The sequence below is a fragment of the Ostrea edulis genome, chromosome 3 (assembly GCF_947568905.1).
Source record: "Ostrea edulis chromosome 3, xbOstEdul1.1, whole genome shotgun sequence".
Taxonomy (NCBI): Eukaryota; Metazoa; Mollusca; class Bivalvia; order Ostreida; family Ostreidae; genus Ostrea; species Ostrea edulis.
The window spans coordinates 77186497-77214147 of record NC_079166.1 but is presented as its reverse complement, the minus strand read 5'-3'; the positions used below and the strand labels follow the sequence as shown (position 1 = coordinate 77214147).

General features: G+C 34.0%; 2 protein-coding genes across 5 annotated transcripts in view; both read left to right on the top strand.

Annotated features, from left to right (window-relative positions):
- LOC125676214 (uncharacterized) overlaps positions 1-27651 on the top strand; it is a 499894-nt gene that overhangs the window by 168419 nt on the left and 303824 nt on the right. The gene's annotated exons all lie outside the window — the stretch shown is intronic.
- Positions 23415-25699, top strand: LOC130052892 (multiple epidermal growth factor-like domains protein 11). Its single transcript, XM_056159087.1, has 3 exons — positions 23415-23570; positions 24520-24584; positions 25474-25699. Exons 1-3 carry the CDS (start codon positions 23482-23484, stop codon positions 25662-25664), a joined length of 345 nt encoding a protein of 114 aa, XP_056015062.1. The 5' UTR covers positions 23415-23481; the 3' UTR covers positions 25665-25699.

Genomic DNA, 27651 nt, shown 5'->3' with positions numbered 1-27651 from the left:
GTGAAAGCTTAACTTGTATCGTTAAATAATGAGTACAAAATACCTTTATTCTCTATGATTTAATTTTTTTAAATGCGTTTGATTATTGCAACCCAAAATGTCTAAGAAGGTATCAATGTATGATCTGAAATATGCGCCACCTTAGGGGCAGATCCAGGAATTTTTTAAGCAGGGGGAGGGTTCTAGCATTAATTATGATTTTCAAAATGGGAGTTCCACCCTCCAAATGTGTTCTTTTTTCTGACAGAAAAGGGAAGCCCGACGTCAGGACCCCTCTGGATCAGCCCCTGCAATGTATGATCTTAAATATCAATATATTATCTTAGATATCAATGTGTGATCTTAGATATCAATATGCAACTTTCGATATCATTATATGATCCAAGATGTCAATGTATGATCTTAGATATTCAATGTATTACTTTAAATATCAATGTATGGTATTGGATATCAATGCATGATGTTAGATATTAGTATATCATCTTACAATGTAAATATATTACTTTAAATATTAGTGTATGACGTTAGATATCAAGGTATGATCTTAGATATCAATGTATAACCTTAGGTACCATTGTATGGTTTTAAATACCAATGTACGATCTTAGATATCAGTGTATGGATTCAACATATTAACGTGGATATCAGTGTACCTTAGAAATCAATGTATTATTATATTAGATTTCAATGTATGACCTTATATCAATATCTGACCTTAGATATCAATTTACGAACTAAGATATCAACATACAACTTTAGACATCAATGTATGACCCCAGACACTGTAGATAGCAAATTTATGATCTTCGATATATATATATGGACTCTCTATCAATTGATATCAACATTTTTATATTTTATATTTTCATATCTGTGCATACTTTCAGTAATTCATCCAAGAAGTTTTATTATTTTTTCATAGTACATTACATTACATGCATGGTAAACTGGTCAAATATCAACCAAGTACTTGAGTTTAGTTGACTTTGAGGGTCCGAGTATTTATTTTGTCCCATCATCACATGGCCCCCAGTTATGTTCAGATCTGGGACTAATTAAGCATTTAGTTTTCACACTTTTCTAAGGAAAAGATTCGAAAAAACACAACTGTATCTACGAAATACATGGCAAGATAAGTCAATTAATTGGAATGCGTCGAAGTAATTTCATCCACAATAACATTCAATTTCGATAAGTATCACGAATTCAAACACAAAATCAACATATTATTAAAATCTCATTAGAATGAATTAGTATTCTAGCATATCAAAATGAATATCTTTTAATGGATTGGGGTAATCCAGCAATGCATTAAGTAATAATACAATTCAATAAGGGGAGGGTTCTGGATTTGAAATTAGTATTCATCAAATACATTGCTTTTAATAAGACATTGAGATATAATAATGTAAGATTGTTTCATACTGAAAAAATGCAGAACTCTTATTCTGAATGTATCTAGAAATCCAAGAATATGACAAGAAAAGTTAGGTCTAGCTACATCTTGGAATTCAAGGGGTGAAATTCATTCGATTAAGGGTAAAGAAGTAGGGCGATTTCAACCAAATTCAATTTGATAACTGACATTGTCTTGGGGGAAAATACACGGAAAAGTAGCAGTGGAATCTAATCCTTGAAGTACATGTATAACAATTGTAGAAACATAATCAACAGAATGCAACCTATACCTTTGTTAAACATGGTTGAATGTTTCATTTACATGTGACTATAAATTTACATATCCAAAGACAAGTGTATAATGTGAAAGTTACTATTTGATCAATTGAATATTTGCAAAAAATGGCCCACTAGGCTATTTCAACTTAATTAGTAGATTATTATCCGGGGTCACAAAAAGTATGGGGCAGGTGGGAGGATTTTAATTTTTTTATTTCCCGAGAAATTGACAAAAGGCATCACACAAAGTGCTAATCGAGTTCATTCAAAGAATCCTTGGTAGAAGATATAAAATCAACATTCTGTGACTAAAATCATTCACTCATGTCACTATAAAGCAAGTTTATTTGAAATCGTAAGTTTTGCGAAAATAAAAGAAAATAATGGGGTGGGCCCTTTTTTGAGGGGCAGGTGTGGTGATAATCTATCAACTAATTTTAATTGGCCTTAGGCCCCAAAAAATCAAGCAATAGTTTCTTAGGCACCACCGCATCGGTTGAAAAGGTATTACGTTTGAGTGATTTTTCCCCAATTATCATTTCTTTAAGTAATTGAGGTAACTTTTGTTATAAATTTTGTAGGATATTCTTAATTAAATAATTGAATGCATGGTCACTTGCGTGCAAGTGTTTAAGAATAATGGCATACACTTAATAGCAAGTAATGTAAATTAGGAGAGGGTTTTCTAAGTTTTAAGAACTTGTGCTCAATCCTTTTGTTATAACATCTAGACAATAACATATGTTCAAATCAATGTGAATATATCCTTCATAACAATTATATTGCTTACTTTATATAAACACATGGACATAAAAAGGAAACGCAATTCATGCTACTTCCCAGAGAGAGCAAAAAAGCAACAACAAAAATAAATAGATAAACAAAAACGAAAACATTGCCCGTTCATCAAATTCTGAGCCGGTGAAACTATTGGTGGTTTTTTCGGCCTTAGTCAGAACGGTATCAGATATACATTCCCGGATTTTATGCCTTTGTCACTATTTTTAATCATCTATGGTACATATCATATTAGGCTTTTTCAGCGAGGATCTAAAGCGACCTACTGCTCGAAATTTGACTAGTTTACCGTTACAATAACATTGTAAATCCTGTTATAAGAATATTTAACATTAATTCATCGCTTTATATGCACGTTATATGATTGTTAATTTTCGACATATCGCAAAAGTACAAGTGTAGGGATACAGCATGTGGCCATGGTCGATCAATCAATATACAGGGCTCGAAATGATTTTATTCAAAGGTCACTTGGGCTATCATTTTTATTTTTGTACTGGTCCATTGATAAATTTTACAGTCCCTTAGGACTTGTAAATAAGAAAACATCTTTCTTAAATTTCATAATGATGAAACATTTGTATGATTAGGCCCAGTATATTGTTTATTCAAGCTTCCATGGTAACCAGCAAAATCTTAAAATTTGGTATTTACAATGATTTATATGAAAATACTTAGAAATTCACTATTCATATTGCAAAAATTCTCTGAATGCCTTTGAATACGTAAATTTAAAGAGACCTGAAAAATTAGTATCTTTATGTATATTATTTAAATTTCATTTCTGACATAGATACATGTAAGGCGACTACACAATGCATTGCCAAACTAGGTTAAACACAATTACCAAACACATTTTGGCTTTTTGCCATGAATAGTTGGAAAATATATTTTTGTATCTGAAATTGTTTTTTAATCTAAATCAGAGCCCCTCCTGTGACTTTTTCCGCACCCTTTTGTGTTAATGCATAGGAATAATCGGAGGATTGCAAACTATATATATACATTTATATACATGTATATACTTCACTTACAAACATGCGTGAATTTATTTACATTGTGTTGTGTTACTTCATAGTACAATTTAACAAACGTGAAATCAATATAGTATATTATGCATGCCATAAAATTTGCATGCCATCATCTAATATTTACTAGCCCGATCGTTGAAAAAGTTTGAGAAGTATTTAAATTCACTAGTCCCAAGAGCACATACTCTTTACAATAGCCCAAATCCATAATTTACTGGTCCCAGACCAACAATTACTTCGAGCTCTGAATATGACATCGAAACAATAGGAACTGTCAAAAATTATTACAGTAAGAGATGGCTCACCTGCTTGATTTGATATTCATGTTTTTGTTCTACAATTCAAGGATTTATAAGTCACCAATAAACGTATATAATCATTCATTGTCTTACTTATCTCAATGATGTTTGTGGTCTGTTTGTTAAGTTCTTCGAGTTGATTTGATGATGTCATCCACACGTAGAATCATTTCTGTAGCCTCTGATGCACTCATTAATACTTGGCGCTTCACTTAAAAGGATTCAGTGATTTCACCATTTTCAATGTCTCCTACTTCACCTTCAACCATATCTAAAAATAATTCCAATAGGTCATTAGATAGAAAATAAACCATTATATATTTTGAGACCGAAATAAATCCAAGAAACTAAATCAATACAGATTTACAAACAAAAAATAAATCACTACGGATCTCCAGACAGAACGTAAATCACTACAGATCTAGAGACAGAAAATGAATCACTACATATCTAAAGAAAAACGATAAATCAATACAGATCTAGAGAGAATATAAATCACTACAGACAGGATAGAAATCACTACAGATCTACAGACAAATTAAATCACTACAGATCTAGAGACTGAGAATAAATCACTATATATATCTACAGAGAAAATAAATCACTACAGATTTAGACAGAAAATAAATCACTACAGATCTACAGACAGAAAATAAGCCACTCGAAGTCTAGAGAGAAAATAAACTATTACAGATCTCCAGACAAAAAATAAATCACTACAAAACTACAGACAGAACATAAATCTCTACAAATATAGAAAGAAAATAAATCACTATAATCTGGACAGAAAATAAATTACTACAGATCTACAAACAGAAAATAAATAACTACAAATCTAGAGAGAAAATGAATTATTACAGATCTGCAGACAAAAAATAAATCACTATAGATCTAGAGAGAAAATAACTTACTACAGATCTACAGACAAAGAATAAGTCGCTCCACCACTACCGACAGAAAATAAATCAATACATATCTACAGACAGAAAATAAATCACTACAGATCAAGAGAGAGAAAATCAATGACTACAGATCTAGAGACAGGAAATAAATCACTACATATATAGATACAGAAAATAAATCACTACAGATTTAGATACAATGTAATCACTACAGATTTAGAGAGAACATAAACCACTTCATATCGCGAGAAAGAAAATGAATCACCACAGATCTACAGAGAAAATAAATCACTACAGATCTATAGAGAGAAAATAAATCACTACAGATCAAGAAACAAAAAACAAATCACTACAGATATAGAGACAAAAAATGAATCACTGCAGATCTACAGAGAGGAAATTAATCACTATAGATCTACTAATAGACAATAAATCACTACTGATCTAGAGACAGAAAACAAAACACTAGAGAGAAAATAAATCAAGACAGATCTAAGGCCAGAAAATAAATCACTACAGATCTCGAGAAAGAAAATAAATCACTATAGATGTAGAGACAGAAAAGAAATCGCTATTGATCTAGAGACAGACAATCACTTCAGATCTAAGGCCAGAAAATAAATCGCTACAGATCTAGAGACAGAAAAAAATCACTACAGATCCAGAGTAAGAAAATAAATCACTACAGACCTACAGACAGAATATAAATAACTACAGCTCTAACGAAATGAAAGAAATCACTATAGATATACACAAGAAATGGATTTGGAAACATGTACGCATGCATGTGGCAACATTCAAAAGGATCAACTTTGTCTCTAATGATAGTGAAAATATGACTTATCTACTAGTCAGGGGCAGCCACAATACAACATTTTATCTCTATCAGGCAAAGGATTCCAAAGGTTATAAGCAGCATTTGTTTATACCCAAAGTAAATTGATTGAAGAATCAGATTCAATATGAACAAGAAATGATTGTAAAATATATGTGTCCCTCTTGGTGCAAAATTTAAAAGGGTTATACAGTTATTTGACTGATAATATTGCCCAAAAAATCCAAGATATTGGATATTGGCTTCCTATGTTCAGAGTGGATTGACCCTCCACCATGTTGACCGGTCGCAGTAACACAGTGGTAGAGATGCGTCGTAACCTGGAGGTCATGAGTTTGAGCCCTGCTCGTGTCATGACCGCGTCAAACCTAGGACGCTAAAATAGGTGGTCATTGCTCCTTCCCCAAACGCTCGGTATTTAGAAGTGAGAATCACGGGTCTTTCAGATATAACCTTAGAAACGGAGGTCCCATGTGACGGCGGGAGTTGGCGCCCTAAAGAACTCTCACTGCTATGGCCCTGAGCGCTAAGCATAGATCTATATTTGTGGTATTTCATCTACAGCTGGTGATCTCTCAATAAGAGTAAAAAAAAAATATTGACGGAGTGAATTGACCTTTGACCTCAAAATCCATTGGAGTCTTCTACACATAACCAACCCGACAAAGAGATAAAACCAGACATATAATTGACATTGCATTGCAGTTAGATTTTGGATAGTTGTTAACCCAGAGATGTATTTCATAGATCTTGAATAATTACAAGTTTATCCATTGGCGATACAAACGTTACAGTTTTATCTGAGCATGATTTAACCCAAAGATACATTTGACAGTCAGATCTTTTAAAAAAATAAAGGTTTGTCCATTGTTTCATCTCAGCGGGATCTGTCGAAGTTCAACAAGGTGATTGGAAATGATATGGAATTGATTGCAACCTGCTTGGGATTATCGCAAGTGGAGATAGATATATTGAAGAGGGAAAATCCCGACGGTATGGTAGGGCCACAATAGGGTACCAAAGTTTTATATTCGAGTATATAGACAACATAGAAATCTTCTTAAAAACCACTGGTCCAGAAAACTTCAAACTTACATAAAAGCCTAATATAGAGCAAATTCAAGTTTGTTCAAGCCATGGCCCTCGGGTTAGGTTGGGGTCACAATAGAGGATCTAAGTTTTGCATGCAAATATATATGATGTGGGTTTTTTTAATTTGCTTCTCAATAACCACTGAACTATGAAAAGTTCAAACTAAGTTCAACACAATAGGGAATCAAAGTTTTACATTCAATTACAGAGGGATTTTTTTTAAATCTTCGCAAAGACCACTCGGCAAGAGAAGTTCATATTTACATGGACGCTTACCCAGATAGATTAGAACAGTGTTTGTGAAATACATGGTTCCTTGGGTTAAGGTGTGGTCACAATAGGGGGTCAACATGTTAAATGCTGATACTCAGGAAAATCTTTAAAATATCTCTTGAACTATTTAGGTAAGGGTTTTCATATTTTGCATATCTATTTTCTACGGAAAGACATTTCGTATGATGCAACAGTGTGTAATCTTGTGATTTTAACCAGGAATTTTGACCTACTTTTAATATAAATCTGGTCTATATATGTCCTGAACTATTTAAGATAAAGCTTTCATATTTTACATATATGCTCCTTATGGCAAAGCCGTTAATTTCATATCATGATCTTTGAACTTGTCACCTTGAGCTTCGAGTTTGACCTTCTTTTGAGAAAAAAAGCCTATTAAATATATACGGGACTATTTTAGGTGGGGTTTTCCTAATTTATATACAGATTCTTCATGACAAGACCGTGTTCACACTGGTGTTTGATCTTCAACTATTCCTGACTACATATGAGTTATATCACTGCACATAATGCTGATAAAAGCCCGGATATTTATCATAATTTTGATGTATGAGGTTAGATATCAACTAACATTTTGGATATGAATATAATACTTTATGTGATCTTATATATTAATATATGATTTTAGATTTGTGTGTATTGTCTTATATGAAAGGTGAAGATAACGAACAGTGATCAATCTCATAACTCCTACAAGCAATACGAAATAGATAGTTGGGCAAACACGGACCCCTGGACACGCCAGATGTGGGATCAGGTGCCAAAGAGGAGTAAGCATCCCCTGTCTTATCAATGAATAACCTTATATATCAATTTATGATATATCAACTTAGATATCAATGTATAACCTTAGATATCAATGTATGACATTATGAATCTATGTACGACGTTAGATGTCACTGTACGATCTAAGATGTGGATGTGGGATCTTAGATGTTAATGCGTGATCTTTGAAATCAATCATAATCTTAAGAATCAATATGCGATCTTAGATATCAATGTATGAATTGAGATATCAGCATACGACCTTAGATATCAATGTACGTTAGAAATCAATGAATATCAAATGTCTATGTGTGATCTTAGATTTCAATATGCGACATTGAATACCAATGTATGAACTACGATATTCACATATGATCTTTAAAATCAATATATGATGTTAGATATCAATATACAATATTCGATATCAAGGTATGAAATTATATATCAATGTGTTTGATGTGTACATATTACATGTAGGGTAAACTAGTCAGATTTCGACCATTGTTTTCAGTACACTTTGCGAGCCCAAGTATTTATTTGGTATATCACCACATTGTCTCAAACTACGAATTTCAGATCTTGTAATTTTTATTCCAGTCTTTAAAGAAGAAAAAAAGATCCAAAACAATACGAATTTATCTACGAAATATACTAGATACAAGTCAATTTCGACTGTGTGTGAGTAATTTTTACCACAACAGCATTCAATTTCCACTGGTATCAATATCAATGATAAGATCAATACTTTATAAAAAGGTAATTGTAACCCTCATTAATCGGATTAGTGCTCCAGTATATTCAGAAAATTAATTGTTTAATTGTTTAATGGATTGAGATCATGAAGCAATAATGTTACAGTGCAAAGAATAAGGGGCGTTACGGATCAGGGAATAGTTCTGGATTTGAAATTCATCAATGAAGTTGCTTTAAAAAGACGTTGGAATCTAATTGTAGGATTCAAAGCACAACATGTTATGAATTTAATGAGATATCCATGAATATGAATGGTAGAGTTGGCTGTGTTTACCTTTTGAAATCCAAGTCGTGAAATTTACCACTTTAAAAGAAAGGAGTAATTTCAACCAAGTTCAATGATGATTGAAAAATTCTCTAAAAACATATGCACACGTATACACGCACATGAACGCCCACACATGCACACAAACACACACACAAACACAGATACACAAATCAGGAATGTAATTCAATTCTTGAAGTATATTGCAGTACACGACACGAGTTTTATGCGTGTTCCACGCAACGCGGTGGAACAAATTTGCCCAAAACACGGTGGACCTTTAAAATTGTCGGCACCTTTGAAGTCCTGTTTTTTCCGCGCGAGCTAGACATTGAAGTCCACGGAGAATCTCCGTGGATGCCACCGCGAATCTCTGTGGATGTCACCTGTACCTCCGTCGATGCCACCGTGTACCTCCGTGTGATAAAACAAAGAAATAGTTTCCGAAATGATTCACCCAAAAAACATTTTCGCTTGTCCTGCATGCATGCCCCCCCCCCCCATTCATTATTTAGAAATTAGCTATAACTCATTCAATTCTTGTAATTGTTGTTTAATGATACGTTGGTGTTTCCGGTACACATTCGTATCTACACTTCCCTGCAGACGTTCACACCTTTTTATGAAACGCCCAAATTCTCGACATCCTGTATATAAACACCTGTGTTATTCCCACCACTCGTCGGTGCATTGTTTCACGGCATGTCCAGCACAATTTCACCAAATAAAAGAAGGGTTATGAACAATGACAATCACATGCCAGTAATTTCAATTTGATAAATAGCAGCTCAAAGAAATTGTATCATAATCAGTGGTTTATTTTTAACGCAAGGTTTCCATTGTAATTAGGAATATCTGCTATATATACATGACGAATTTCATTATGTACTCAACTGTGATGCAATGTGTGCAAAGAATCCAATTTTTATCACCTAAACAAATACAAATTAAAAATATCTTTACTTTTAAACAAACCTTTAGAAGCTCCGTACTTTCATTATAAGAAAATGATAAAATAAAATGTGCCTCCCCATACCTTGAATGCCCATACTTCACATCAATAATAATACGGTTTTTTTCCTAACTTGATAAATACTTTATTACACGTCTGTATTATTTACTGAATGTATATATAACAGCTTTTTGTCTTTATATCTTTCTATACCATTGCATAATGGTGATGAGATCCAATAAATTGAATTGAGTACATGTAGTCTTGAAATATCACAAAGTATTCAGTTGACAACGATTGAAATAAAAATGCAGACGTTTTCTCGTTTATTCAGTGACTCACAAACTTGTGCGTCTTCTGAATGAAAGTTGTAAAACAAACTTACTAGGTTTTGGTCAGTTATAACATAATACGGGGGTAAAATTCATCTCATCTCCGCTAGCAATGGGTTTTGGGTCAACTGTGCCTTCGTGGACGAATAATCTTGGCTAGCAAAGATGAAAAAAAATCCTAGAAAGTCCGCTTGCAGAAATATGTAATATGAAGGTTAAATCGAAGAATTATCCAGTAAATCCATTGATGTAGTATAGCTTGTATTTATTTTATTTATTTTATTTTTTGACCGAGCACGTAACATGTAAAGAAAACAATATGGGAAATAAAACAAATATCAGAATGAAAGGGGATGGATAATTAATTCCAAATAAATCCAATGCTCTCTCTCTCTCTCTCTCTCTCTCTCTCTCTCTCTCTCTCTCTCTCTTAACGATTATTTGCTTTTATTCATATACGCTATCAATTATTAAAATTTTTAATTGCTATATCAAATCATTTTAAAATTTAGATGCATTAGATAATGAAAGCAACAGAGAGAGAGAGAGAGAGAGAGAGAGAGAGAGAGAGCACATCGGTAATTATTGAATATCCCTATTAAATGTTGTAATGTACACCTATGCTTTTCATTTACTGAATATACTAATTCGAATTCAAAACAGGAAATGTCTGCAAGTACGCATTATTTAAATATAGAATTTAATAATATTTTAATGAAGAAAGAAGATTTCAAAACCAGGTTTTCTCAAAAACATAATATGTAGTGTTTGGTATAGTTGGAATTGGCTCAAAATGCTGAAAAACAATATAAGTATCAGGGGGGGGGATATATTGACATTTTTTCGTTTCTTAAAATTCCACCCTTATCATGATTATTTAGCCTGCGCTACATTTTCACATCTCCTGGCCAGAACAAAGTTCCTAGCAGCTGTGTGTATTCGCAATTAACACACACCGTGAAACACGGAGGACACGGTGTATCTCCGTGGATTTTCCACCGTGGTCTTTCCACGATGGGGTGTATAAAACTCGTGTCGTGTACTGTAATTGTAAAAATATCATCGTCAAAATCTAATTTATACCTTTGATGTAAAAAAAAAAAACCGCTTATATATGTTTTGAGTTGTGATTGTATATTCGAATTTACATTTTGATATCCAAAACACAAGTGTTTATGTGAAAGTGACTATTCGATCAATTGAATGCTTATAAAAATACATGTAGTATTGGTCAGAATGGTATCAGATATACATTCGCGGATTTAATGTCTTTGTCATCTTTGTCATCTCTTATATACATCATATGATACTTTTTTCTGAAGATGTCAAAATTAACCTACTGGTTGCACTCTAACTAGTTTACCCTAACAACATCACTGTAGATCTGTTATTAGAATTGGTAACATAAATTCATCGATTTATTTACACAATGTATTGTTGTTAATTTTGGAGATATCGCAAAAGTAGAAATGTAGGGATATTTACAGCTCAATATACAGGGCTAGAAATTATTTTATTCAATGGTCACTTGGGTTGCATTGGCAAACTAGATCATTATAACAACCATAGTATTTGCGAAATGCTGATTTTAAACGAGACTGTTGGAACCCCTGCACCATCAACTTGCTTGTCAGTAGCCTGCTTCGATTTTAAAACTGACCATACGCAGAACAGGCTCTTGCCTATCGAATCAGTTGAGAGATGTAAACACCACATGTAGGTGATAATGGAATATTGCTACATAAATATGGGAAGCTGACGATGGAGAAGTTGAAATCATCCCCTTTGTCATAAATGTTGGATTGTTTGTGTGATGATATTTTTTTGTTTCCAAATCCTTACCTTCATGGACAGATTGGAGTGATCCGGTAAATTGAAATGCTTGTAAAGAAGTTAGTTACCATCAGTATTTATTTGAAATATGTGCCCGATATTCTTTTATTAAGTGAACCCTTAGTTTCTCCCACATGCATTACGCTACATACGTTACACTCAATAGTGTAGACAATGTACATAATCTACGTCCGGTGAGATTACTACTAAATGAAGTACTAATAATTAGTATTTCACAAGTTTTACATTTTTTTTTTAATGAACATGCATTTTGAGATCGAACACATGGGATCTGAAAAGGAATCATCATAAAGGGAACATAACAGTCTTTATGCTCTCCATTTTTATAAGAATATAAAATACTATTCGAAGAAACCGGTTTTCTAATGTCCCGCAGCTTTTTTATTTTTCTTGGCAATTAACAATAGAATACATATTGTTGGTTGAAAATTGTCGCTTATTAATGACGATTGAAGAAGTTGACAACTTATTTACAACTCCTATAATAGGGAGATCCCCGAGTATCAAAACTACAACTCAGATACCCTAAACAAGAATGACATCGGGATCTCCCTAATTTTTATAAATCTTGATAAATACAAACATAATGAAATAGAAAAATAAAGTGGCACCTTAAAATTTTTGCCATAAAATCCAATGACAATTGGATTTTCGCCACCTTCTTTAATTTGGGTATATGAATTTTCGTTTCTGTATCAAACGTTGACAATATAACGATTGTATATATGACAAATCTTTGCTATCTCGAAGGATCCTCGGGGGAAAACTGTCCATCAGCAGAGATACGAGCTCGATGGTTAAATGAAAGGTGGAGATAGCGATCAGTGACCAATCTCATAAATCCCATAAGCAATACAAAATAGATAGCTGGGCAAACACGGATTATATTATCATTATATCATCATATACATGCATTATAAAATTTAGTATAAGTTATCTATATTTATTGTTTATATTCATAAAATCTAAACAATTAATAAAGGTGATGTTTTTAACAATATTAGATATATCCTGTGATCCCACCTCTGGTGTGTCCAGAGGTCCGTGTTTGCCCAACTATCTATTTTGTATTGCTTGTATGAGTTATGAGATTGATCATTGTTCGTTATTTTCGATTTTCATAGTAACTGACTCAGATGCACGGACTTTTTCAAGGTTAATGAACACAGTTAGTTTATTGAAGTGTTCGTGCGCACGAGGTTTACTGGCCAATACTGTTTGGGCTAAGAAGTGTAAAAGATTTGTTTGGACACTATTCGTTATGGAAAGCACTTTAGTTGTGACAAAATTTACCATTCTGGCATGCCATGACTCAGCGAAAACCAACGTAATCGTGCTGTTGGGATGCTTCAAGCTGGAATGGCACAAACTATCGTAGCAGTACAGTTTGAAGTTCATCGGAACACCATCCAGTCATTACGGAGACGTTTCCAACAATCTGGTAACACTCTGGATCGACCACGTTCTGGGTGACTTCGTGCGCCGTCGCGTCGACAGGACAACCACATTATACTTGTGCACCTGAAAAATCGTTTCCAGACAACAAGTTTGACTGCTCGTAGCATTCCTGGACTTCGACCAATCAGTCCAGGAGCTGAGCGAAATCGTCTACTCAAGCACAACATCAGACTAAGACGTCTAGCGGTGAAGACGACATCTGCGATTCAGAATACAAGACTGGGCCAATATTCTGTTCACTAATGAATACAGATTTAATTTGGATAGCAGTGATGACCGTTGTAGAGTGTATCTTCGCGTTAGGGAGCGGTACCAGGAAGCTTGTGTTGTGCAACGTCGACAATTCGATGGCGGTAGCGTTATGGTGTGGGGTGGAATAACAGCACGTGGAAGGACCCAATCTGATTAAAATGGATCCTCGATCCGCTACTCTTTCTGCATTTTGTTCTTGTTGCTGCACGACTACTACTCGTGTAGCGACAAAATGAAGAAAGAGGAGCGGATCGAGGATCTGATTCTAATCAGATCGTGGAAGGACCCCTCTAGTGTGCTGGAACCATGCCCTTTTTAATTGCACCATGCTCTTTTTTCTCTATAAAATATTTGTTGTCAGATATAAATAATTGTTCTTTATTTCACAAGGTGGATTGAAAAGTTTAAAATCAAGGCAGCAGGTATTAACTTTTAAAGAGGCTAAATGATCATTCTATTACTATCATAGTATGTTACAATGAAAGTGCCCGGAAATTGTTTTGCTGTGACGAAAAGTGCCCTTTTGAACATATATGTTTGCCCTCTCTGGATCTTAGATTTAACACTCTATGTATACTTCAGTTAAAAGCATACGTAAAATGATCTACATTGTGTCACTCCATAGGACAACATACCAAGAGTAAACTCATGAAATTGCATATATAACATGTGTTAAACCTGGATGCCCACACCTCTAATATTTACTAGCCGGGTCGTTGAGTGATTTTGATAAGTATTCAAATTAGCTAGCTCCAAGAACACATGCTATTTACAAAACACAAGCCCAAATCCATAATTTTCTGGCCCCATACCATCAGGCCATCAATTACTTCGAACATTGAATATGACACCGAAACATTAGGAAAAGTCAAAACTGTGTTATAGTATCATTCATTATCATAATTAAGGGGCCTGTGGTCTGGTTGTCAAAGTATTGGAGCTGATTTAGTTATGTCATCTACACACAAAATCATTACTGCAGCCTCTAATGCATTCATTAATACTTGGCGCTCCACTTGAAAGGATTCAGTGATTCCACGCTTCTCCAGGTCTCCAACCTCACCATCAACCATGTCTAAAAATGAATCACAAGTCATTAGAAAGAAAATACAGCACTACAGATCTACAAACATAAACTAATTCACTACAGATCTAGGGACAGAAAATAAAATACAGATCTAGAGTCAGAAAATAAATCACTACAGATCTAGAGACAGAAAGTAAATCACTACATATCTACAGACAGAAAATAAATAACTACAGATCTACAAACATAAACTAAATCACTACAGATCTAGAGACAGAAAATAAAATACAGATCTAGAGACAAAAAATAAATCACTACAGATCTACAGACAGAAAATAAATCACTACAGATCTAGAGACAGAAAATAAATCACTACAGATCTACAGACAGAAAATAAATCACTACAGATCTAGAGACAGAAAATAAATCACTACAGATCTACTGACAGAAAATAAATCACTACAGATCTAGAGACAGAAAATAAATCACTACAGATCTACAGACAGAAAATAAATCACTACAGATCTAAAGACAGAAAATAAATCACTACAGATCTACAGACAGAAAATAAATCACTACAGATCTAGAGACAGAAAGTAAATCACTACATATCTACAGACAGAAAATAAATCACTACAGATCTACAAACATAAACTAAATCACTACAGATCTAGAGACAGAAAATGAAATACAGATATAGAGACAAAAAATAAATCACTACAGATCTACAGACAGAAAATAAATCACTACAGATCTACAAACATAAACTAATTCACTACAGATCTACAGACAGATAATAAATCAATACAGATCTAGAGACAGAAAGTAAATCACTACAGATCTACAGACAGAAAATAAATCACTACAGATCTAGAGACAGAAAATAAATCACTACAGATCTACAAACATAAACTAAATCACTACAGATCTACAGACAGATAATAAATCAATACAGATCTAGAGACAGAAAGTAAATCACTACAGATCTACAGACAGAAAATAAATCACTACAGATCTAAAGACAGAAAATAAATCACTACAGATCTACAGACAGAAAATAAATCACTACAGATCTACAGACAGAAAATAAAACACTACAGATCTACAGACAGAAAATAAATCAATACAGATCTACAGACAGAAAATAAATCACTACAGATTTCGAGAGAGAAAATAAATCAATACAGATCTAGAGACAGAAAATAAATCACTACAAACCTAGAGATAGATAGATTGATCAATTATTGTTTAACGTCCTTCTTGGGAATATTTCGCTTATATGGAGACGTCATAGACCATGGGCTAGTAAAGGTAATTGGGGACCCCCCTAGGGATTTTTGCAAACAAGTATTTTTTTTAAAGTACATAGCCTCCTGATTATAAATCAGGTTGTTTGACATTTCTATGCGGGGGCGTTTATGAGTTTTGGGGCAAAAAGCATGACATTTGTAAAATTAATAGCCGAAAACTGGAAAAACTCTTCACATTTGCAAACAAGTATTCTGTGAACGTAGATATCCCTTCGATTATATATTAAGTTGTTTAACATAAATATGCCGGGGTATTACAGCAATGTGGGGCTAAAACAGAATTTTTCTTTTAAAAATCGCTGAAAAATGGAAAACTTCTTCAGATCATATATAGATAATATGAACCCTTGAAAACAATTATTTTCTGGACGTATGTAACCCTTTAACTATAAATCAGATTATTTGTATGGAGATCTTTTCTAGTTTGGGGGCAAAAACCTAAAAATTTGTAAAAATAATAGCTGAAAACTGGAGAAACTCTTCAGATCCGGTATAGATGCCATTGACAAGTGTAAAGAAGTAGTTTGTGAACATATGTAACCCTTTGATTATATATCAAGTTGTTTGACATACATATGGGAGCATTTACGAGGTTTGGGACTAAATTATGATATTTCTTTTAAAAACTCGCTGAAAATTGAATAAATTCATCAGATCACATATAGATAATATTGATCTTTGAAAACAACTATTTTCTGAAAGTATATACCCCTTTAATTGTAAATTAGATTGTCTGACATTAATGCATGGAGACCTTTACAAGTTTTGAGGCAAAAACATGAAAAATTTTCATTAAAGTATTGTTAAAAAATGGAAAAACTTCGAGAATCTCACAATCACAATATGGACATTTGCAAACATGTATTTTGCTTTAAAGAACTTAGCGAGGTGTATTTATGAATTACTGAAATATTTGTAAGAGATATGCTTGCAGGCAGTATTTATTCAGAATTTGTAATCGCATTGCAAATAGAAGTGTCAAGCTCCAGCATCTGTGATGAACTTCTACAGTGACCTAACATGTTTAAAGTGCAATTAACTCGGTACTTTTTGTCAGATGGTGCATAGTCATTTTAAACGTGAGGTGCTTAGGTGATATCCATTTGCCATTCATAACTGAGGCACGTGTCCCGAGAGCACGATTTGACAAACTTTTTTGATATTGAAAAAAGATGGGTTGTCTGATACGACATAAAAGAAAAATGCAAAAAACATTCTATACACATGTATTCAGAAATGATGGAGAGATGGCCGTTGTAGGTTATTGGCAATTTTGTGTCAGTAAAAAATATGCCTTTTGATTATCATAGCAGATTCTTTGACTTGCTGAGAGGCCTAACACAAATGCAGATTCAATTGCTTGTTCAGTAGCAATACTTGCAGAATATAAGTTTGCCTTTTGGAGTTATCCTAAATTCGAATTTGCTACCAAATTTTCTCTCTGTTTTGGACTTCAGGTTTCAAGCTTTGTAATCACTTTTAGGTGAATCGGGATAAATGACAAGGATATTTCTCTGAGCATTGTCATTCTCCCAACCACGTAATTCTACACGATACTTATCTCCATATATACGGATAAAGTCAAATTCCTTCCCCTGATGCTCGAGAATTATATCATCTTTAGTTTAGACTTTCTGTCATTGGACATAGTGTAGATTTTTCTACAGGTTAGATAAAACATCGCCCCTTTAGCAACCAAATCAATATATCGAACTTTACCTATTGTTATCCCGTGGGGATCCGTACTAGAAATGGGGTGGTTCCTCGGATTTGACCGTAAAAAAAAACGAGGTCCCATGTCACACTAGGTATGGCATGATAAAGATCCCTCCCTGTTCAAAGACTAAGCACAGAGCATAGGCCTATATTTCGCAGCCCTTCACCGACAATGGTAACGTCTCCAAATGAGTGAAAAATTCTCCAGCTTGTTAAACAATATACAATCAACCAACCAACTTTTTATTTTGTCATTGTTACTTTTATTCTTTGCAGGTTTTTAATAGCTTCTACTGTTTGTCACACTTTAGCAGTGTGTGCCCCCCCCCCCTTGTTCTCGAGTTTCTTTATTACAGAACAGACATTTATGGACGGGGAAAAGTGCCTACAGTGAGCAACGTCTCTTATCGTTTACTAGACTAGGCGCAACTTCCCCAATGCTTAAGTTTTACTTCTAGTAACTAATATTGGTAAAATTATTGATAACACCAGCGACAGAGGCCATGTAAGGCACCATTTAAAGTTTCTAGCTAGTAAGCAATCTATGTATTTACAATGTATTATTCTTGGGACTCTGCATGTCCTCTAATCTTTTGAACCGGTCGCGGTAGCTCAGTGGTAGAGTGTTCGCTTTGTAACCGGGAGGTCGTGAGTTAGAGCCCCGCTCATGCCATCTCCACATCAACCCTAAGACTTTAAAATAAGTAATTATTGCTCCTTCGCCAAACGCTCGGTATTTAGAAATGAGAACCACGGGTCTTTCGGTTATGACCTTAAAAACGGAGGTCCCGTGTCGTGGCAGACTTTGACACGATAAAGAACTCACGACCCTGAGTACTTAGCTTCAGTCTGAATTTGTACTGCTTCACCTACAGCTGGTGACGCCTCAATATGAGTGAGAAATTCTCGACGGGGCGTAAAAACAATCAATCAATCAATCTAATCTTTTGAGAACTGTGCTCCGTAAAAGATTGTCATTATCCTCTACATTATATCCATAATGTAGGATACATCTTTATTCTTGATGTTGACAGGAACTTTAAACAGGCATAAAATTTAAAGGTGTTTTTTTCTTCTTCCAATGTGACATCTTTAAAAGTTATCTGAAAATTGAAATATTGTTCAATTTTACGTATGACAAAATATTTTTTACCATTGTAGAATATAATTCATTCATCTAAATAATTTATAAATTAGTTCATTGTTTGCAATATGTACGATTCTCATTATTCAAGTCATTATTTATCGGGGTTTGCCCCATTTTTGCATGTTTACTCAAAAGTAACTCATGTGCTTTCTCTTTATTGATTATATACATTAATGGGCTTCCATAAATTAAATATACAGTGAGAATACATGGAAATATGGGCAGTGATTGATTTTCATGTTGAAATATATACTTATTAACTTAATATTGTATATATTATATAAAGATCGGGCCTGTGGGTTATAGTATTTAGAAATGAACCACTTACCATTCTGTTTATCTATATTGAACATGCTAATGTTGTTTTGGGAATACCTGTATAATTTCAAAAGACATATTCATCATGGATGAAATGTATCTATGAAAATTGTATTTTGCAGACATTTAAAAATATGTACCACTTTCCACATTATACTGTCTTCTATGTTTTATACGTATTTATCACGATGTCCTCTCTGGGAAGCCCCTAGTCCATCGTTTGTGTTTGTAATATGTCGTCTTTAATGCGGTATGGAGCACTGTAACGGCTATGTTGAATTTGCAAAATTCTATAAATTCAAATGGTCATATCTTGAAAACGCCCCAACATAAATTTGTCAAACAACCTTCATTTACCTTTATTTTATACACACTTTCAAAAAATCAAAGTGTAGAAAAATCCCTAGAGGGGGTAGGTAATGTGTTAATGACCCATGGTCTATCACCACTGCTAGTGAAGGGCTACTAAATTTAGGCCTATGCTTCGCGCTTATGGCCTTTGAACAGGGAGGGTTCTTTATTGTGCTACACCTGTTGTGGCAGGGGACCTCAGTTTTTGCGGTCTCATCAGAAGGATCGCCCCATTTAGTCGCCTTCTACGACAAGGATACTGAGAACATATTCCAACCCGGATCCCCATGGGAATCTAGAGTAGTAATCTAGAGAAAGAAAATAAATCCCTACAGATTTAGAGATAGAAAACAAATCAATACAATTTAGAGACAGAAAATAAATCACTACAGATCAAGAGACAGACAATAAATCACTACAGATCTAAAGACAGAAAATAAATCACTACAGATCTAAAGACAGAAAATAAATCACTACAGATCGAGAGACAGAAAATAAATCACTACAGATCTAGAGACAGAAAATAAATCACTACAGATCGAGAGACAGAAAATAAATCACTACAGATCGAGAGACATAAAGAAATCAATACAGATCTACAGATAGAAACAATGACTACGCATTTAAAGAAAAAAATAAATAAATCACTACAGATCCAGAGACAGAAAATAAATCACTACAGTTCTGGAGAGAGAAAATAAGTCACTATAGACAGAAATTAAACCACTATAGGTCTTGAAAAAAAAAAGATCACTGAAATGAAGATTACGAACAGTGATCAATATCTCACATCAAATAAAGAATTCAATTAATTATATCAATTTGCATACAATAACTCATCTTGTGGTAATCGTAATTATACTCCAACTGCTCCTACATAAAAATAAAAATTCTTCAAAACCATGCTTCAGTTTTAGGTACATTTCATATCCCAGTCGGTGGGTCGAATGAAGATGAGTTACCGTACCTATTTTTGATTCATAACTACATAAAAACCCTTACAAACAAAGATTCATCGCTTGAACCAGTAAGTGATTTACAATCATGTGAGGAGTTTTTCTCATTGACCTCTAGTAGTAAAGACAACATTTATCTAAGATAATGAATTCTCTATGAACAAGAGGCTCAGGGGCCTTATAGGTCACCCGAGTATCATGTAACAACCTTCCAATGTTTGAATTAGGTTTGTGTTTAAATATAAGAATGTTACTTTTGTGGTCATGAAGTACATGTGTCATTTTTATGTTCAATCAATAATCCTTTTTAAAAAACCTAGGTCTGAGACATCATAAAGAAAAGGGTTATTTACTCCTTAGATAAAACCAATATAAGAAGATTTTCAAAGAATTTCTACATTTTCACTATATGACCAATAGAGCCCCACCCTAACACAAGAACCCCTGCCCCAGCGGCCATGAATTTCACAATTTTGGTAGAGGGCTCAACGCTCATTATAATTATGTCCACAGTTTGGCTTCTTAATGTCCAGGAGTAAAGAAGAAGATTTTTTAAAATTACACTCATTTTGATCGTTTTTGCCCCACCCCTCAGGCCCCAGGGGGGCAGGGACCACGAATTTCACAATTTTTGTTCCTCTCCACCCACAGATGCTATATGCCAAAATAGGTTGAAATAGGTTCAGGGGTTTCAGATAAAAAGCTGAAAATGTTCAAATGTTAACGCACGACGCACGACGACGAAAAAAAAACCCAGAAGATTTTCAAAGAAATATTGCATTTTCACTATATAATCAATCAGCCCGCCTTTGCACCAGAACCCCTGACCCAGGGGCCATAAATTTCAGTTTTGAAAGAAGCATCCTTGATCATCATTATCATACTATTAGTTTGTCTACTTAATACCCAGCAGCAGAGGAGAAGATTTTCAAAGAAATAAAATGCATTTTCACTATATGATCAATAGGGCCCCACCCTAATACCAGAACCACTGACCCAGGGGCCATGAATTTCACAATTTTCACTAAATGACTTATAGAGCCCCACCCTAGCACCAGAACCCCTGATCCAGGGGTCATGAATTTCACAATTTTTAAAGAGGCATCCTTGCTCATCATTACCATGCTATTAGTGTGTCTACTTAATACCCAGAGACAGAGAAGAAGATTTTCAAAGAATTCCTACATTTTCACTATATGACCAATAGAGCCCCACCCTAACACAAGAACCTCTGCCCCAGGGGCCATGAATTTCACAATTTTGGTAGAGGGCTCAACGCTCATTATAATTATGCCCACAGTTTGGCTTCTTGATGTCCAGGAGTAAAGAAGAAGATTTTTTTTAAATTACACTCATTTTGATGGTTTTTGCCCCACACCTCAGGCCCCAGGGGGGGGGGGGGGGCAGGGACCACAAATTTCACAATTTTGTTCCCCTCTACCCACAGATGCTATATGCCAAAATAGGTTGAAATTGGTTCAGGGGTTTCAGAGAAGAAGCTGAAAATGTTCAAATGTTAACGCACGACGCACGACGAACGACGACGGACATAAACAGATAGCGAATTCATTCAGGTGACCTAACAAATAGTATAGGACAATCTGCCCACAACCATAGAGCCTGAACCTAAAACCCTTGGATCACGAATTTTTACAATTTGGGTAGAACCTTGAGTGTTGATAATAATCATGAAAATAGCTTGTCTCCTTGATGGCCCGAAGTAAAGACGATTTTTAAGATACAGATTTGATGTAATTTCAATATATTTCAATATATGACTAAAGTAGTCAACCCTGGGTCCCGGACTCTAAGTCCAGGGGTCGATAAATTACTGCATATGATACTCATCTTACAAACCAGTTTACTGCTAGATGTCCTGATTATTCCTGCAATATCTTTTCCTGTACGTGATCAACGACAATGCAGACAGCTTGAATTATTTTCGTTTATAAAACTCATTACATTAGATATAACGAACACCCTTTGTATAGGAAGATTCAATCCGTTTCTTGGAACTAAGGTGATTTTGAGATTTGTTTACAACCAGTATCCTATTTTCGTGTGATCCTTTGTTAGATATTAATATATAAATTGGAAACAAAATGGATAAGAACTCCCTGTAAAATAATCATGAAACATAAATTATGATAAACAATCATAAACATGCGTGTGTCAAGTTTGTTGACATATTTCCTTACAGCAAAAATGATGGGTTGTCATCCACTTTTAATAATTACATACCAATGGTAATTTAAACTAACTGATATCACGTTCCAAACAGCCACATCAATCAACAATGGAAAAGCATTCGGAGCGATCACCCTTTGCTCCTTTGAGTCACTGAGAGAAATAATGAAAACTTGATATTGATTATAACAATGTTATGTTTTAGTATACCATGCCAAGAGAGTAGGCGTGAACTATTTGTTAAAATTCTGACTACCATTTTGGCACAAATGGAATACAGTATCACTGGTTAGCCGATTTATTTGCCTGATGTATAATTTGGCCTATTTTGTCAATTTCCAAAGATTCACAAAAATGGCTAAATTTAAGCATATCACTTTTCATATACATTGTATAGATAAACGAATACGAATTCACCAAAATATTTACCCACCACAATCAATAGCATACTTAGTATACTGCATTAAACCAGATTTGTGTCCAGTAGAAAAATGGGTTACATAGTAAATATAGACAGTGAATCTTATAGACCTCTTTCCTAATACATGTATTATATTTGCCTCTGCGTTCATGATTACAATTAAATCATACATGTTAACGTTACATGGAAATTACGTTAAGGAATTAACAGATCTACATTTTCAGTACCGCTGTTTAACAAAACACATATACAAAATATCCCTGATGGCATGCACACATTTGACATTTTGTCTTTTATCGTATCCCAAAATACATTTTTAGAATTATTGTTCACTACATGTAAATGTGATAATATTTGCTGAATATTGAAGACAATCCCATTTTATCAGAAAAATGTCGATTAAACAAGCCGTAGTTTCCTGATGTTGACTGTACGATGTAATTCCTGGATTTGATGAATCTAAATTGAATCTGTATTTGTTTGGATTTAATGGCTTATAAAGCTGTTGGAATTTTACCTCTGCTCTTTGCGTATTCATCTTCCATTACCAAAAGTAGAACTGTCTGCATTCGAAACAGGTAAAATTCAGATCGAATATTGTTTTTTCTGTTAATGTATTCTTCATTTTAACATTTTTGCATTTAAAGGCATTTAGAGCGTAGAACGAGGAAATAAATTTGATGTAACAATTCACTCTGTTTATGACTAACAATGTTTTATAGTAACATACCGGTAAACAGAACAGTCTCATATTTACAGATTATTTGTTGAAAATAATTGTTTTGCCTGTTTCGTTATAGTGAATTGCTGGTTGTCGAGTAAATTATACACACAGGTTTAAAACCATTGGTCCGCCTCTGGGTTTAAACATTCTAGCATAATTTATGTATATGATGTTGACAAGCCTCAACACAGGGTAAAATTGAATTTCTCAGTCATCGAATCACGCAACTCTTTCTTCCTTGAAAATATCTATTTGAGCAAACGTTCGTGATCATATACATTCAGCTAATTCTATGGGTTATTTTTTCCACGGCGCATATAGCCCAGTAGTTAGGGATCAGGGCCCATATTCACAAAATATCTTACGACTAAGACGAAAAAAATAATTCTGTCTGATAATCAAATACCGATCTCAAGGTCACAAATATGTATTCAACTTTTATAAACCATGGATGTACTTTACATATTAATTAAGAAAGTCTACAAAGAAATGAAAAATAAAGAAATTACCGTGTTTGTAAATTTTGATCTTAGTCGTAAGATATTTTGTGAATAGGTGCCCAGGTCTTGGCTTCGGTTTCCATCTGTACATGTATGTTGGTCGTGTGAAATTTACGACGTGAATAGTGAAATTGTTCAATCGCCAAACACTGCTACAACTCTGAGCACTATGTTTTTCAAGGTCCAAATGTCTGGTACTTCATCTTCAACTGGTGACGTATTTATAGATGAAATTTTAAAACAGAATCAAAACAAAACAAAAAAAGATTTATTTTCTGTAATTCCCATGTGATGTATATTCAGGACCGACGCAGGATCCAGTGCATGCTGCGACAACTACGAGAAAGACGAAAATGGAGAATGCAATTGTAAGATTGATACACTTGAAATTTACCTTGGGACAAAGCTACACATTTTTTAAATGAATTTCATTTGACAAGTTTGAGTATATACGCTATGCGATTATCAGCAGTCGATGAAATGATTACTTGATTGATACAAAATTTAAAATAATGTTCGTAAGATTAATTCAAATAAATAAATACAATCTCTATCTGTCTATTATAAATACCGTATCATAAATAGCCATTCTAAAACATGTAATATTGAACATTTTAGATATTGATTGTCTGTTCCTGTACGAATTAAGCAGAATAATTTCAGGAAGCATATTACCCCCCAAGAATTATGTAGACTAAAACACCGTATGTGTCTCTTATACAGTTCTGTACTTCAGCACATAATTAACATTTCCCGTTCTTTTTAAATTGTGAAATTCAATATAATAAGACGTTTTATTTATCATCTGAACATCTTAGCTCATAATCACGTCATAATTTACTACAACATCCGGTGATTAGAAAAAGATAATGATAGAAAATAAAGAAAACAGAAGTCCCATAAAATCATTGCTACTTCATTTAAGACGGGCCATCATGGACTATACACCGAGGCCCTAGCATATACCCGCTACTAACATTGTGTCAACAGGAAATAGCTTGATTTACTTCCTAGTAACACTTCACTTTACTTACCATTTTTTATCATAAAAATAGCCAGGGAATCTGGTTTGACACTATAGAAAAACAAATTAATCATTGAAAACAGAAGAAAATAAGATAAAACCCTATGAATTCATTATTACAACTTATAATCATAAGCATTTTGTCATCAGAAAATAAAGAATAAAGTAATTAACACCCGTCTCTTCTCCGGAAGCTTGATTTATTTCCCAGTAATACTTGACTATATCTGCAGCTTGCGTACCTGGATATTTTGGAGACTTTTGTAAAACACCTTGTCCTCTTGGTTCATTTGGAAAGGACTATGGAGGATTGTGTTCTCTTACGTGTGTCCCAGAAGATTGTGACCATGTTAAAGGTTGTCTGTCTACAAATACTGCCTCAGTCACAGCTTCAGGTATCCATTCTGTTCAGATTATAACATAGCTAATATTAAATACTGCCTCAGTCACAGCTTCAGGTATCCATTCTGTTCAGATTATAACATAGCTAATATTAACGTTTTTCAAGTTTTTATTTTCCCCAATCGCTGTTAAAATAACATAGATGAGATGTATCACTGTTCTTTATGTTCACCTTTCATGACATACAAAACAGATATTCAAGAGTAATATTCACGCATGAACATGTAATGCATATAAATATACATGTATATTCCAATCTTAATAAATAACTACAAGAAAAGACTATATGCATTTACTTCCTCGGCATTTAATTGTATCTATTTACACAATTTCATAAGTAGTTGTTTCATTTTTGGTTGCAAATACATTTTGGAATCTGTTGACAGTAGTTCTAGGTATGAAACATTTCTGGCATATACTATCGCCTGATATTTAAAACAGGACAAATAAATACATCGCATCTCCAATATCAGAGCTGGGAATGCTATATTTTTTATTTCGATCTATATCAAACCACCTTCAATACTGTAGATTACTTATTTTACGCGAGTACTTAATATTGCGAAATAACTTGTAGAAGTCAAATCGCGATAACACAGATTCGCGAATACACTGTTGATCACGTGTATGTGTGTGTCGGGAGTACACTATTGATCAAATGTCTGTGTGTGTCGCGAATACACTGTTGATCAAGTGTCTGTGTGTGTCGCAAATACACTGTTGATCAAGTGTCTGTGTGTGTCGCGAATACACTGTTGATCAAGTGTCTGTGTGTGTCGCGAATACACTGTTGATCAAGTGTCTGTGTGTGTCGCGAATACACTGTTGATCAAGTGTCTGTGCGTGTATTTTAGCAAGAGAAAAATAAACGCGAGTAATTTTGATTAGCGAGTGATACTTCTCGTGAAATTATGCGACAAGAAATTCCTCTCAAATATTTATGGAATTTATAGTATTAAAGTACATGTATCATGAATTTATCATCGGCATAACATACAGTATAGCTGTATTATTATATATTTATCAATGGCATAACATACCTAGTGTCATCGACATAAGATAGCTAGTGTCAAAATAATGTATCATTATGGATTTATCGTCGGCATAGCATAGCTAATGTCAAAATAATGTAATATCATGAGTTTATTATCGACATGACATAGCTAGTGTCAAAATAATCTTTCTTCATGGATTTATCATCCGTATAGCATAGCTAGTGTCAAAATAAAGTATTATCATGATTTTTATTGACATACATATAGTACAGCTAAAGTCAAAGCATTATCATGAATAAACTATACTCATAACATAGCCAGTAACAAAGCAACATGGATTTGCTATACTCGCAACGATACACAGCTTGTGTCAATGGATTATTGTATCATTTTATTGTAATATTGATATATTTTTGTCATGAAATAGCTAGTCTCATAGTATTTCCATGAATTCATTACAGTCATGTCATATCTATACTTCAAATTGACATTGTGAACGTAGTATCGTCATGAGATAGATTGTGTCACAGTATCATGGAATCATTATCGACATATATATGCAACATAGCTAGTGTCAAAGTGTCATAATTCACTACCTTCATAGCATCTCAATGAATCTACATGTAGATATTATCTAACAGCATACACCGTAGCTAATGCCAAAGAATTACACGTACCATGAATCTAAAGTATCAAAAATTGAATTTATCCGTTCCTACCGGTTTGTATACAAAGTATACCAATATAATCTATTGCAAGAAATTTAAACGTCATATATAGTGGGTTTTTAGGTACTCGCGTACATTCACATAAAACAGTGGACTGATTATTAAGGTACTAGAATTATGAACATTAATTCATATTTTATTTGTAGATGCGTCAGTTTTTACAACAGTTCCACAGCATCAGATTTTGCATATCTCAACATCACCGCCATATTTAACACAAATTTCATCCACCACCAATATAACCAATCACTATACAGTGTTGCCTTCAACAAAACCCCCTATAGCC

Coding starts and splice junctions, on each gene's coding strand:
- LOC130052892 (XM_056159087.1), top strand. CDS start 23,482: ATGGCTTATAAAGCTGTTGGAATTTTACCTCTGCTCTTTGCGTATTCA. Junction 23,571..24,519: donor ACTGTCTGCATTCGAAACAG/GTAAAATTCAGA, acceptor ATGTATATTCAG/GACCGACGCAGGATCCAGTG. Junction 24,585..25,473: donor CGAAAATGGAGAATGCAATT/GTAAGATTGATA, acceptor CTATATCTGCAG/CTTGCGTACCTGGATATTTT.